This window comes from Homalodisca vitripennis, chromosome X (assembly GCF_021130785.1).
Source record: "Homalodisca vitripennis isolate AUS2020 chromosome X, UT_GWSS_2.1, whole genome shotgun sequence".
NCBI lineage: Eukaryota > Metazoa > Arthropoda > Insecta > Hemiptera > Cicadellidae > Homalodisca > Homalodisca vitripennis.
In genome coordinates, this window is record NC_060215.1 from 17954505 (window position 1) to 17968951 (window position 14447).

Below are 14447 nucleotides of genomic sequence, written 5' to 3' on the forward strand. Positions count from 1 at the left end.
TGCACATAACGTCTTCTTATAAAATCAATATATTCTTGTAAATAATATAATGTTTCAAGCCTGCTTTGTTTCATTAAACATTATTTATCATTTAAAAATAATGTTTGCTTTAGTTCTAAAACTAGTGAGGAAAGCAAATTTAATATTGTTTCCTAAAAACAGCTAAAATATATTGTTGTTTACTGAAATTATTGTTTATTTATTGTTAGATTAGTATTAAACCTAGTATTCTTTTATGATATACATCCATAGTATTAATTCGATTTATTTAATATTTTCCAATTTCGATTACACGTAACACATTTAATCATACATTTTGTAATGTTTTACCTTTAACCACACAATAATAACCTATATCATTATTTTGTAAAAATCAAGACAAAAATGATTATTTGACCAACTGATAATACAATATTCAGACCCTTTTCCCATGAAGGTCTTTGCCTGAATACACACCTCCTCTGGACCATTTTCTGCCTTGCTCGATTTCCGTTTGGCCTCTTGTATTTTCACAATTTCTTCTTTCTGTACAACACATGCAAGATCAGATAAAACCGGCATGCAACCACATCTGCCATGATGGGTTTTGATCTAAGAAACTTGTTCAATGAATGAAGTCAATGTTTAGCATAGATATTTTGTATAGTATAGTGCTTTATTGGCATAGTTTAAAATTTGCTCTTTACTAAGAGAGCAATAAGATATATATATATATATATATATATATATATATATATATATATATATATATATTGGTGTGGTTCTGAAATTTTAGTTTAAGAATATTCAAAGATTTATTCTGAGCAAACCTACTATAACTTATTTGTGTTATACTCTTTTAATTTTTAAATACTTTGAAATTTGTTACCACTAAATTTTCTTTATATATATATATATTTATAACAATTTAATTTATATTAGAGAAAATATAAATAAATTTGACAGTCAGAGTTCAATACATGAATATAACACTAGGTATAAGTTAGTTAGGGATCAGCCTATTAATAAGTTCAAAATTACTATTTCTAAAGCCTTTTACACTACTGACGATTTTTTAAATTCTGATTGTTTATATATTTTAAACTAGTTTTAGTACTTTTATGTACCATTTACGAAACCTATTGTAATAGAGATATTATTTAACGGTAAATAAAATCTTATTCTAATTCTAAATTGCAAAACTGTAGTTGTAGAAGGTAGTTAGAAATTATAGAAATTTATAAATTATAATGAGAAACGTTAACATAAGAGTTTAGATATTGATAGAACACAATTTCGTTTGTAAGCGTACGTAGAAAATTGTTTAAATTTGTTGTTTTAATAAAAAAAATATTTGTGGTCAGATGTAAAGAAATTTACAGTCCGATAATCATTTGGTTGGGTCGAAATGATCAGCATAATAAGTGGTAGTAAAATTGTTGAGTAGGGAGAGCGAAACAGTGAACAGGTTCAATATGAAAGATGGCAGCACTCGTGAAAGCGAGTTAGTAACACCTTTTGAAGGAACTGTTACAGATTTCTACCCAAATTAGATTATTACTCTATGTTCAGCACATGTTAGTATGTCAAGTAATTACAAAATGTAAATCTTTTCGAAGCCAGTTTCTAAAAGAGATTGTACCAGTCCATTGATCAGTACAATAGGTTTCTTCTCTACGAATTTACCAGAATGTCCTTGTATCTGACAAATGTTGAATTTACAGCAAATAGGAATTAAAAGTGATAATGCTCAAGAGTTCCAATAAATTACAAAAATACTCTAACAAAGGAATAAAACTCGAGATAAACAATAAAATAAAAATACTACAAAATCACAGAGCTCGTGCATTTTTCACAAATGGTTCAGCTTTATCTACAAAGAAAACAGGTCATGGTATCATACAAAAAAGGAAAAAAATGTCAGAATTAGTTATTAAATTTTTAAGAGGTCATTGGTAGTAAGAGTTAACACAATAACTAATTTTTTTAAAGTAAACTCAATAAAAGTACCAAATATTCAAGTTTTAGGATAGTGACGAACACCTCATATGAAAGACAGATATTGACATGTAGAATCCGAAAATTAGTAACTTAAATGGTTGGACTCAGTTTTTTGATCATTCCAAGCCACAGGATATCTGAAAAGATTTAGTAAAACGTCGAGATATAGTTCCATAATAAATAGCTTGCTGTTAATTTCTATTGATTTAAAATTTAAGAAACCATAATGAAATATTGATATTTAACATCATTTTGTACTTTTACTCAAACACACTTTTCAAAAATTAAATCCTAAAATTAAATTCTTTGTTCGAAGCAACAGAAACCCAAAATGTAAAAACACACCTCAACAGAAACTTTAGACTCCCATTTGTATTTTATTGGAACATCTCAAATGTTTGGTTATTAACAGACTATGGTACATTTTATATAAAACACATGATTGTGTTTTATACACAAATGCCCAACCTACCATCCAAATACAAAGTTTTATTGAAAAATCTACAAAGTTCTTGAAAATGAAGTCAACAAACTGATTGAAGCAAATTCACTAAAACTTACCTGAGTTATGGATGACTTTCTCCTCTCAGTGACCTTGAGTTCTTCGACCTTAGTTTCTTTCACTTCTTCCTTCTACGAAAAACAAAATGAAAATTTAATGCATTTATTACTGAGATTAAAATCAAACTGATGACCAAAATAATGTTAATCTTAATTTTTCAAATAACGCCAATAAAGAATTTTAGATTTATCATTTAAATATGTCATTTGACAATGCTACAAGAAGATAAATGGTTGATCGTATTCATGATGGATTGAACAAATAATCAAATATAAGAACATCATAAAATTCATATTCTTTTAGGTATGACAATCTAATTAAAGTATTAACTTGTGTTGTTTACATATAAGTTATGAAAATAGTTACAACCTATCATATTCTTTAAATATTACCTTTTCCTCCTTCTTCTTTTCTTCCACCTTTTTCTTTTCCTCAACCTTTTTCTTTTCCTCAACCTTTTTCTTTTCCTCTACCTTTTTCTTCTTTTCCTCTTGTTCCTGATTTGGAAACAACACAAGAAATAATAGACGACACAGACAACACGTTCACACACACACAGATTGAATCATTATCTATTTACATAATCTATGTACAATGGCCGAGCCAAGTTCATTCTAGATATTCTACATGCGGTAATATTCTACTTTGACAGTGCACATTATTAAAATAGACAATATCAAAGTGCACAACAATATTCTGTACAGTGAAGTTAATATAGAAATAGAAACAGACTAGAATATAACTGACAATTGTTACTGTGACAAACGTAACATATAGTTAAAACACAACGGGTTCATGAGGGAGTGATGACTGATAATGAGATCGTGTCTTCATATACTTTACCCATATTACAATATTCTTATCCTAGTTGTGATAACCGACAAGTTCCACTCTCAATTCTCACCTCTGAAACAGAACAAAAATAAAATTACAGAAACTCTTTTTCCAAAGTATTGGATACAGTATGTCTAATGATATTGTTACGAAAAACTTTTCTCAGAATGAATAAAAATTGTAAACTGATACTAATAAAAAGAAATAAATTAGTTTAAAATTTTAATTTGACAGTTTAAAGTTGATAGCATTTTTATAATCTAGTTTTATAATGAACTACTAAAGAGTTCCCAAAATAGCACTGTTCTGGGTAGATATTTTGGTACTCATTTGTGCTGGTGAACGAGAGGTATACAACTTCTCAGTTCAGTTTAGTAAATGCTATTGTAAATGCTATAGTAAGGCGGAAGTTTTTGTCCAGTTATGTTTTTGTGAAGGAACTTTTATTTTACTTTCACGCTGAATTACAAAGTTATTTCCCTCTTTCATTTTGTCAAGACAGTGTTCTTGCACATTCTTCTTCATTGGTGAAAAAGAAAAGTAAATGCAAGGAATAAATAGTATCATGAGAAAAGGGTGTTGGGTAAGAGAACCTACCACAAAGAGGGCTTACTTCTGACTAATTTACACCCGCAGGTAGAATCTACACTCCACCTAGTTCAGTACTATTTCAGGAACTTCTGGATGCAGAAATTACACAATAATTTTTTAATGTGTAAAAGTTCGAAAGAATTTCCTCTCTTTACTCTATAAATGAAGATGTTTTTCACTGAATTAAACGTTAGGAAACTATTTAAGCATTAATACTTGAAAAGATAAATTCGTGTTTTTAAGAGGAATTTTCATATGTTGAATCTCATATCACAATAGCTAACATCTAAGATAATGTGACGGAAATACTCAAAAAATAGCAAATAACAAGAATGGTTCAGAAAGAAATTAAATACGTGGATTGTATTTTGAAAAATAAATATTTTTGATGATGTGAATAATATTTACTTGTAGTGTAAAACATTTTTCTGAACATTGGTCTAAATGATAGGTATAATATATTAATACGTTCACAACAAGGGCTTCTTCCTGAACTTTTTTTATTTGCAATACAATTTTTCAATATTAATGGCAAAGACCAAAATGGTTTTTTTTTTAAACGTTTTAGTTAAACGCTTTAGTTTAAGAAAATTGTGCACAAAATATGTATTTCAATATGATTTTTCAATGTTTATCTGTGTACCTCAAGGGAACACTTAAAAAATTAATCTACCTTAAAAATTAAGCAACGTGCACCCGATGGGGTACGCGATAGCCTAAAGTATTTATTTAAGCGTGGGATCAAACTTAACAAACCAACAAGATAGGCAAAAAATAAAATCGCAAATTAGGAATGTATAGCAACATGTACTCCATCTAGCGCAAGACGTGTTTTATGAAAGCCCGGTGTGTAACCGATCGGGTACATGACAGCAGTTGTGAAAGATTATGTGTGTACCTGACAAGGTACACGTTGTCGTGTTAAATACATAAATATGGCAAAGTTAATTAAAATACTATACTAAAAATGCTAACTTATAACAAGCCCTTTTTTTAAATTTTAGTATTTTTATTACATTGATGTAATACTCAAATTGAATTGAATGTAACAATGATTGAATACATTGTTCTGAACATGAAACATGAGTTTTTATTGTGCATTTTATAAAACTGTATACTTGTAATTGTGTTATTTTAACAGTGTATGGGTTTCACTTATAGAAATGACAGATTTATGAGTCCTGCTTATAATGGATCAGCAAGAGGTTACAAAGGATGAACTGATTAGCTTGTAATGTTGAGTGAGTCATCTGGCTTCTAATGTCTGATCATTTGATGATAAGATCAATAGTGCAGGTGACTCATGCCTAACCGCTGCCAGCCATGTATGATTATATCAACACGTACAGCATCACTGATTTATAGGTCTTTGGAATAAGAGCTTTGTGCTGATTCTATTTCTGTTGCACTATGTCTGCTAATTCAAGCAAATTAAATGTACGAGAATTAAACGGTAAATTGTAACCAGTAAACGTTGAACTTTGAAAGGACTCTCTTATTTAACGTGTAAGAGATCGCTCTTGCAACATGAAATATTTCTATCTGACATCGGTAGAAATCTGGGATCCCACACCTTGAATCTCTTACTACTGTCTCTTCTCTGTAAGAGTATAGGAGAAAGTATTGTGATGGTTCTGTATAGTATAACATGAATTTTTAATGGAAATACTATTTTAGGACGACCCAAAATAATACACAAAAAACAAGAGAAAAGTTTTAATAAAAATATCCATCCATCCTGTGTGGGTAAATAACCAGTTGATGTTTTTATGAATATTGGTGTAAATTTAAGATACTTATACTTAGGTATAAAATTTACTTTTTTCATTTTTATACTTTACGTTTTACTATCCATTTGCACATTATTTAAATAATATCTTTTATACATGCTTTGACAATTTGAATTGAATTTGTACTGTTTAAAATATACTAGTTGGTTAACAAAACGGCGCAAATTGTGTCCCTCTAAAATTTCTTATTCAAAAGTTAAAGGAGATTTAACATTATTTTTGAATGAAATGCAATTAATATGACTAAGACTATGAGGAGTGGTCTGATTTAGATGACATTATACATGTTAATCCAATTTATATTATCATTAAACATACCCACTACAGATATTCATTTTCAATGTTTTATTTAACTTTTAAAATTTTTTGAATTAAATTATTCCAGAAAATACTTGTATCTGTTTAAAAAAAGAATGTTTTTAAAGACATAACCAGTTTCTATGTTAACCATTTTGATGGTGCAATTCTCTTTTCTGCTGGGTTAATACACGTTGAATGTTTTAATCTTTTAGTAACAACTCCTAAAATACCCTTGTTTAAGAAAAAAAAACTGATACATTTTTTATATTATTCCACAAAGAATTGTGAGAACAACGGTAAATGGCCCACACGCATAATTAGGTAATATTCACATCAGGCATGGAAAAAGTTAAAGGAAAATAATTTTTAACATATAAATACATATAGGTGTTATATGATATGATATGAAAAAAATATAGTTTCCTTATTTATATTATATAAAAGAATTAATTATGTTAAAAATATAGATAGTGATAAAAATGGGTTTTATGTTTTTCCTGTCCCGAGAAAAGCTATCTTAAAGGACTATGGCTTCGACACTATAAGAAATTATCCAACCAAAACCATCTGCGCCACCTGAATTTCTATTACATGGCTAAAACAGCATAAACCACATGTGAAGGAAAATAATTTTTTTAAGTAACAACTTTATTTTATTGTATAAGATTTATATTAGTACTTGTACATACTGCAGATAGTTCTCCACATCAAAGGCAGAATATTTCTAGAATTTAATTGTGTAAGCAATGTTTCAATGTGGTATGAACCGGAAGCCTTTGATGTTACGGCAGATTTGATGTATTTGGCAGGCATATTTCAGATTTTTACCAAGGGAAGTGAGAGAGAGTAACACGCTCTAGTTCATCTATGTTACACATCTCCCATCACAAGATTAAAGCATATAACAGATTATTTTCAGTGATTTACGGTAGAACTTTGAATTTCTTGCCAAACACCATTAGAGATTGAGAATCAGTCTGATTTCTTGGCTATTTTCTTAACCATATTATCACAGACCGTGATCATGCTGCTCACTAGGCAAATCTGTGCTCATGTAAATTGTAATGAATGAAGTGTAAACGGGTAAAATTAAATTTTAAGTGATTGGAAAAAGAATTTAAATACATATGAATGTTGATTTATAGTTAACTTTAAAACAGATAAACGTGTTTGTATTTCTTTTAGATAATTATCGTTTAAAATTAAATGTAAGACAGAGCTGTGTGGCTCTAACCCAAATAAAGAATTTTTTTTATTATATACCATTCTAATTATAGGTGACTTTCATTTAATGGATACAACAAAATTAAGAACTTGAAATGTACTTTTTCTTGATTCAAACAAACATTTATTTGGCCTCAGTACACATTTTTGGCGGTTCATGAATTCATGTCTTTTAATCTTCTGCAGTCTGCAGTCAATGTTGTTTGGATGAGTGGGCTTTTTGTAACCAATATATGCTAATATAATTTCACATTGAAACTTTACTAGCTCTCTTTAAGACTCTCTGATTACGACAAATTGAAATACCATTGTAACCATAACGATGGCAAATGTCCAAAATCCTGTTATCCTGTCAAACCTTCAATCGTCAATAACAAACTTTAACGAATTATAACTTTAAACGAAAGTTATAATTGCTACAGTAGACAACACAGTTAGGTTGAGAACAGTGTGGTTGGGTCTCAAGATCCTGACTTCTAAAAAAATCGTCTACATAGCTCACTTCTTCTACTAGTGTTAGTTCTAAGAACTTTGTGATTTGATGTAGTGTTGGATAAATGAATCTTCAGAAAGAACAATACATCAATGTGAAATTTCAGATGAATTTGAATTTAAAGAATTTGCAACCAAGAAATTTAAATATTAACAATCTATTCTAATGACTGTTATTCTGGTCCATTCAAGTTTTTTAGTGGTTAAGGCAGTTTAATAGCTGTGAAACCAGAACAACTTCAGTGAAAAAAAACACTATCAATGAATAACATGTATTGAAGAAGATAATGATTAGAATAGTGTGTGAGCACTAAAATTACTTCACTAGTGATCTGACAATCTACATGAGTGGGTATGTAGTAAATGGGTGGATTTTTTGAAAATTATGAACAACTCCTTCACCCATACTGGTTCTGTCTCATGTTTTGTGATGCACAACATTCTTATCTTGGACCACACATCCACTTCTGTGATTTATTATATATAGCCTTCCTGAATCATATGACTTTTTGTTTTCCTGAACACTCTCCAGTGAAGCATTGAAAGGAAAATTAGTGGAGATTACAAACATGCTTAGGTTAAATGCTTAGAAAGAGGGCGAAGCATTCAGATTTTTAGCCCTTCAACATAAGTTTACTGTGAGAAACAAAATAGATAGGTGATTTTTTTAGGTATTACATACAAACTGATTTTCACAATGGAAATTTTGTATTAAGTGGTGTATGCTAAAGTAAGTAGGACATACTGCAGTAAAAACTCTAGATAAATATTACTAGACAGTTAACATCTCCAAAATTTTAAATAAATATTACTTCTTCATGTTTCATGTCTGAGGCATTTCAAAACCTTTAAAGGGATGTTAAGAAAAGTGTAACGGTCTTGTTGTGTTTAAGTGTTGTGTTTATGGCTGTTTATTAGTGTATTTTAACTGAAAAAACTCGGTTAATATATTGAAATAGTTACAAAACATATACTAAATTTTAAGTCTGTATTCTATATATTAATTGATTGTGATCTACTGTAAAGATGCAATCTTACTTCTTACGCATTCTGAAATATAGTCAAACTCGTCGACCATAAAATTTTAGATTATGTCAGTGAGTTCTATTGTTGGAGAAATAGAATCTTTCAAGTACAGTTCAGCAATGAACTCATCTTGGCCAAACTCGTTAGCCACGAAGACCTAGATAATGCCAATGATTTCTACTTTTATAAAATAAAATTTTACCTAGTACGAGAGAAGTCAGAAGTTTAATTGTCTTTGAACACAGATGTGTGATTGAGAAATTTATACTTATGTAAACGCAAAGTTCTACAGTGGACTCATCATCTTGGCCAAACCCATTAGCCATAAAGATCCAGATTACATACTACTGATATTTACCGTTGTAAAAATGGAATCTTACCTAGTACAAGTTCTGCAGTGGACTCATCTTGGCCAAACTCGTTAGCCACAATAACCTTGATTGTACCAGTAAGTTCCTTGGTCACCTTACTAATGGTCATCTTGGCCACCTGGCCATCAAATGACAGGGATACATCTTTGTTGTTGGTCAAAGTTTGGGAGTTTCTGCAACAATTTTATATCATGTACTGTACAATTTCAAACAAATATTTCTCTAACGAAAATTAAACACAAGAGTACACACAAAATAACACAAAGACTCTGAATCACTGTATTGTTTGAGTATATAATGGAATGGATTTATATTCATTGTCTACAGCTGTATATAGTATAATTTTGATTCTAAGTTAACTGAAGTTAATAAACTAGTAAAATAAGTGAACAGTCTATGAAAAGTAAGTACTTCTTATAAATGATTTCACTCAACCCTAAAAAATCATACTATTTTAAATTTACTTGCCATATAGAGTGCTTTAGCTAACATTTTACAATGGATATGTATGTAACAATTCATTTTACACAGTAATTTATATTACACAATTTCATTAGCCATTTTCAATTTAGTCAATGTAGACATATTTCATGAAATAGACTTTCTCAATATAAATATAATTTTAATTTTATCTTTTTTAATTTCAGTGATGCTATAAACAATTTGTTCCTTTAAGATATTTATAAAAATTCCAATATAATAACTTTATTATTTTTAATACAAATTTGTGTTAAAAAATAAAATATTTTTCAACTCAATGTGATATACTGACAACCTAAAATTGAAAGTAATTGTGAATTAAATATATCTTGACAGCCTGTAGTGCTGCAAAATAAATAATTTTACAGACAGCCACTGTAAAAGCAGTGTATGTAGAATTTTGAATTTTTGACGTGGTCTATTAATTGATTTATACACAGTATAAACACAGTACATATTGGATATCTGTAATAAATGCTGTTTGCAAAAAAAATGTTTGTAAACAAATTAAGACACCTTTATTGTAAGTAACTCAATTTGCCCTTTATACCTCACCTCAATTACATAAAAAATATATATATATATATATATATATATATATATATATATATTATAAAAAAGAGGTGACAATTTTAGCTTACATTAAAAAATTTATAATTTAAGGTATTTAAAAAATCAAATAGTAGATTAAATTTAAATCCCACATTTTCCAAGCTGTCATCCAGAAATTATTTAATTAGCAACTATTCAATTATAGTTATTTGTTTCTATTAGTACAAAAACAGTACCTGGTCCATGTAATCTTAGTTGTCTTGTCTGTTGTGGAGAGAGTGACTCTGAACTCAACCTCCTTGCTTTCAGTAAGAGTCTGGAAAAACAGGTGTAAAGGAGTGATTAATTACCTCAAGTACAGAACAAACTCAAGAGCATAGAAGTTGGTCTTATGTTTTTTAAAACCTATCAATATGCTGGAATTTCAGTAGGTTTGTATTGATAAGTAAATTGTTGGAAGTAAAATAAATCTGGAAGTACAATTTGTTACTTATTTCCAGATTACGTTGTAATTATTCACTTAATATTGACATTGTTCACTTTCCTCATAACTATACTCATTTAATAAAATTATACAATTGCATAGTTAAAGAAATGTAAGTTCATTAGTCCAAAATTTATATATGAGAATTAAACCATTAAAAGTTTGTACATAATCATAAAACATTAGTTTTAACTTTTCATTTCAAATTTCATATATTAACCCTATGGCAGTTTTGAAACAATAAATCGTTGTGCCTATTTTTTCTGAACACTGTTTCACAATGATATATTTATTGTTGTGATGTTATTTTTCGTTATACTAGCTAAACTATACATCAATGGTTAATGAATTAAATTCCCTTCACTATAAAAATAACAGGTTTCCATCTAGTATTGTGCATAAGAACTTGGATTATTGTCGCAGTGACTTGGATGGCCAGACTGGGGGACTATCAACGGACTTGATATAGGGCTTAATACTCGAAACTGATAAGAATTTATTTTACTTTCTCATTTATTTTGATTTCCCAACTAAGCTCTTACTATTCCATGATTAAATATATAGTCCTATTTATTTGAAAAATATTCAAAATAAAAACTAATTTAGGACATTTAGGACTGATATATTTATCATATAGTGAGATTCTAAATCTTGCGAGTAATTAAGTACTATAGAAATAGACAAGTGATGCAAAAGACAGAATACTCACCACTGATTTCAGTTTCTCCTTGATGACAGGAGCCGTGCCCGTCGGAATCTCCGTGATGGTAACAGTCTGAGACTGAGCTTCGCCCTTCTCGTTCTTGGCGATCAGTTTGTAAGTGCCCTTGTCCTCGATGGTGCAGTTGGACATCTCCAGCTTCACGCTGTATTCACCCTGGGGACAGAACTCTTCTGTAATGAGTGTATAATGATTAGGTAGAAATAATTCTAGAGAATTGTAACCAAAAAGATCAACTGTACCCCCTCCTACCCTCCCTCCAAAAGAAATAACCTTGGTAAATAAAAAAAAATTTTCAAATTCAATGTAATCTTTTGGTAGCAGAAAGAATAGTCAAACTAAAGTGGAAATCTACCAATAGGCGAGCAAGCTAATAATATGAAAGTAAAAAAAAAAAAATAGCTTTTTGTATACACAGTACAGTGCAGAGTTTGATTTCTAAAATGTAAATTTTACTACTTTAAAATTATCAGAAAATCTGGAGGAGAAGCCATTAATACTGTGTGGCACTGTTTAATGAATTTATTGTATTGTGTCAGAAAAGGTATTTATTGGATGGTGCGTCTCTAGGACATTTGTCCTCTACACCTCCTGCGTACCACTATCACAGTTTCAGTTGACCTTGAACATTTGGAGTCAACGTACGTTCAATTGTTGATTAGTGGGGTCTCCTTACCCTTGCGTGTTATAGTGTAAGGTTTATGTTCATGAACTTTTATGTTGTGTTAATGGTTTGACTTTATATTTTAAGTTAACAAGAAATTATAAAAAGAAGAAAATACTCGTATTTGAAATTTATTTATAGAATTAGAGAATGAAAGAGCAGAAGACTTTGACGTTGAGGAGTATTAATGGTGTGAGGGAATCCTCATCTGCGCGTATTGATATATTACTAATCATAATGGAGAATGATATGGGAAGTTAATTTATTTAATTTAATAATTTTACTTGGTTTAGTAACTATAATACTGCACCTCTAAAAGTCATGAGGGTTCAGTCAAAGAAAATGAATAAATAGAAAACTTTTAAGTTTTGAGTTGAAAGGTAGTGTAGAACATATGCTCAGTATATAGAATTTGTTGTCCTCTAGATATTCACAAAGTTCTTTTCCTAACTTGCAGTTCTCACTTTTATTGTAATAGGAATAAAATATGCCTTTATTTAAGAGGCGGAGTTAGGGCTATTTAGCCCTCTCTACCACTCAACCTCAAAAAAAAGCATATAAAGGCATATTTCATTTCAAAAAAAAAAAAAAAATGCATTCACCATTCCTAATACCAATCTTGTGGTAATAATATTAGTAAATAAACATTTTCACAGGCATTAAAAAATTAAAAAAATGGAAATAATAAGTGCAATAAATCAACAAATTAGACTTTTAGAAAACTAGTAAACCATTTATAAATTTTTATGGGAAATTAAACAAAGAATTGAATAAAGCAACTGTAAGTCTAGTAGTGCTTTTGCTATTTTACTGTATTCACCGTTTAGTCTTAGTAATGGTGATTACTACCTCAAGTCAGTTGGTATAATCTTGAGTTACAGATATCGCTTGAAATAGTTTTGACACATTGCATATTTGAGGCAATTACATAAGGATCGATTATACATTGAATTTGGATTTCTGGAATTTTATACAAGAACATACTTGATGGAATCAAGCTTTGTAATCAATGTACTGTACAAACATTCAATACATACAAAGCTAATATTACTATTAATTACTGTTAACGTACCTCCTTGAGTTCTTCAATTCTAACGGAATGTCTTGAATCTTCTTTCACAGCAGTGTTCTCTTTCATCCAAATACACTTGGGCTCAAACACGGACATTACGCGGCACTCAATGACGATTGTCTTCTTCTTGGTGATGGTGATCACCTTCGGTATCTCCTTGATCACCGGCACAACTGATAACACAGAGAAGATGATTACACGATTTAGTATGTTGCAAATGTGTTTTTCAGGTTAATTTGCAAAGGATTCGTTATGAATAATAATTGAAAAAAATGAACTCGACTCAAACATTCAGATTATTTTATGATTTCCAAGAATGAATGTTGAGATTAGCTTCAGTTCTCATTTCTCTTAGTGCAGCATTTGAAATCTGATGCTGTCAGAGACTTGGATCCTGGAATTTAGAGTCATGTTCGTCTGAAGAGATCCAAAAGAAGTCGGTGATGAAGGAGGTCAAAACGAACTCTTTCCATCGACATCAGAGAGATCTAGACTAAAAATACAGAGTTATCTTGGTGTAAATAGATCTCTAGATATGAAATAGATATGCAGGTTTTTAGATCTCTTCAGACGAACATGACTCCAGATACCAGGAGTCAAGTCTGCACTAAACTCAACATTCACATTCAATTAACCCTTCCCACAATAGCTACGTTATGTGTATTTCAAGTATATTTTAAGTCAAGAAATGGAGAACTTCTCAGCATTTACCTTAAAGAGATTTCCTATTTTATACTTAAACAATAGTTTCAACATTGTTAGTTCCTTTATTTATAAGGCTTTTAAGAAGAAATAAAATTACTTCTATTAAATCATAGTGTTTAGTGATTTAAGCAAAAAAAACTATAGGAATAATATTTTTGTTTTTTACTTTTTTGTATTTTAATTTGTCAGTGGTATTATTAAAAGCTAAAATGAGTAAGATTGTAGCATTTTGAAACAGAAATCTATGTTAAACAGAACAATTAGGTAATGAATCTATATGATTTTGCTTTCTAGAATGACAATAAAGTTAAAATGTATTTGCCATTATTATTTGTGACCAATACAGCTTAAAATAAACAAATTTAACATATAAGATAATAGAAATGTTAGATACAATAATAAAACATCAATCTCATGGGATATGTTGATTAAAAGTAACATGATAAATAAGGATGTATTTACAGAGAGTAAAAAAGTAGTTCTTCAATAACAATTTATGAAAGTAAATTTATGATAAATAAAAATGTTTGCCAATAGGAGAACTACTCAGAACCCCTAAATAAATTAATTTTGAATCTTTCAGTATTCCAAAACAGTTT

The 14447-nt window shown here is 29.6% G+C and overlaps 1 protein-coding gene across 1 annotated transcript in view; it reads right to left on the reverse strand.

The window, feature by feature from the left end:
* LOC124368748 (twitchin-like) overlaps window positions 1–14447 on the reverse strand; it is a 260447-nt gene that overhangs the window by 187219 nt on the left and 58781 nt on the right. Inside the window, 7 exon segments of the mRNA XM_046826091.1 lie at window positions 457–525; window positions 2542–2613; window positions 2935–3041; window positions 9180–9343; window positions 10439–10518; window positions 11396–11563; window positions 13144–13316. Of these exon segments, the coding sequence (XP_046682047.1) occupies window positions 457–525; window positions 2542–2613; window positions 2935–3041; window positions 9180–9343; window positions 10439–10518; window positions 11396–11563; window positions 13144–13316 (833 nt within the window).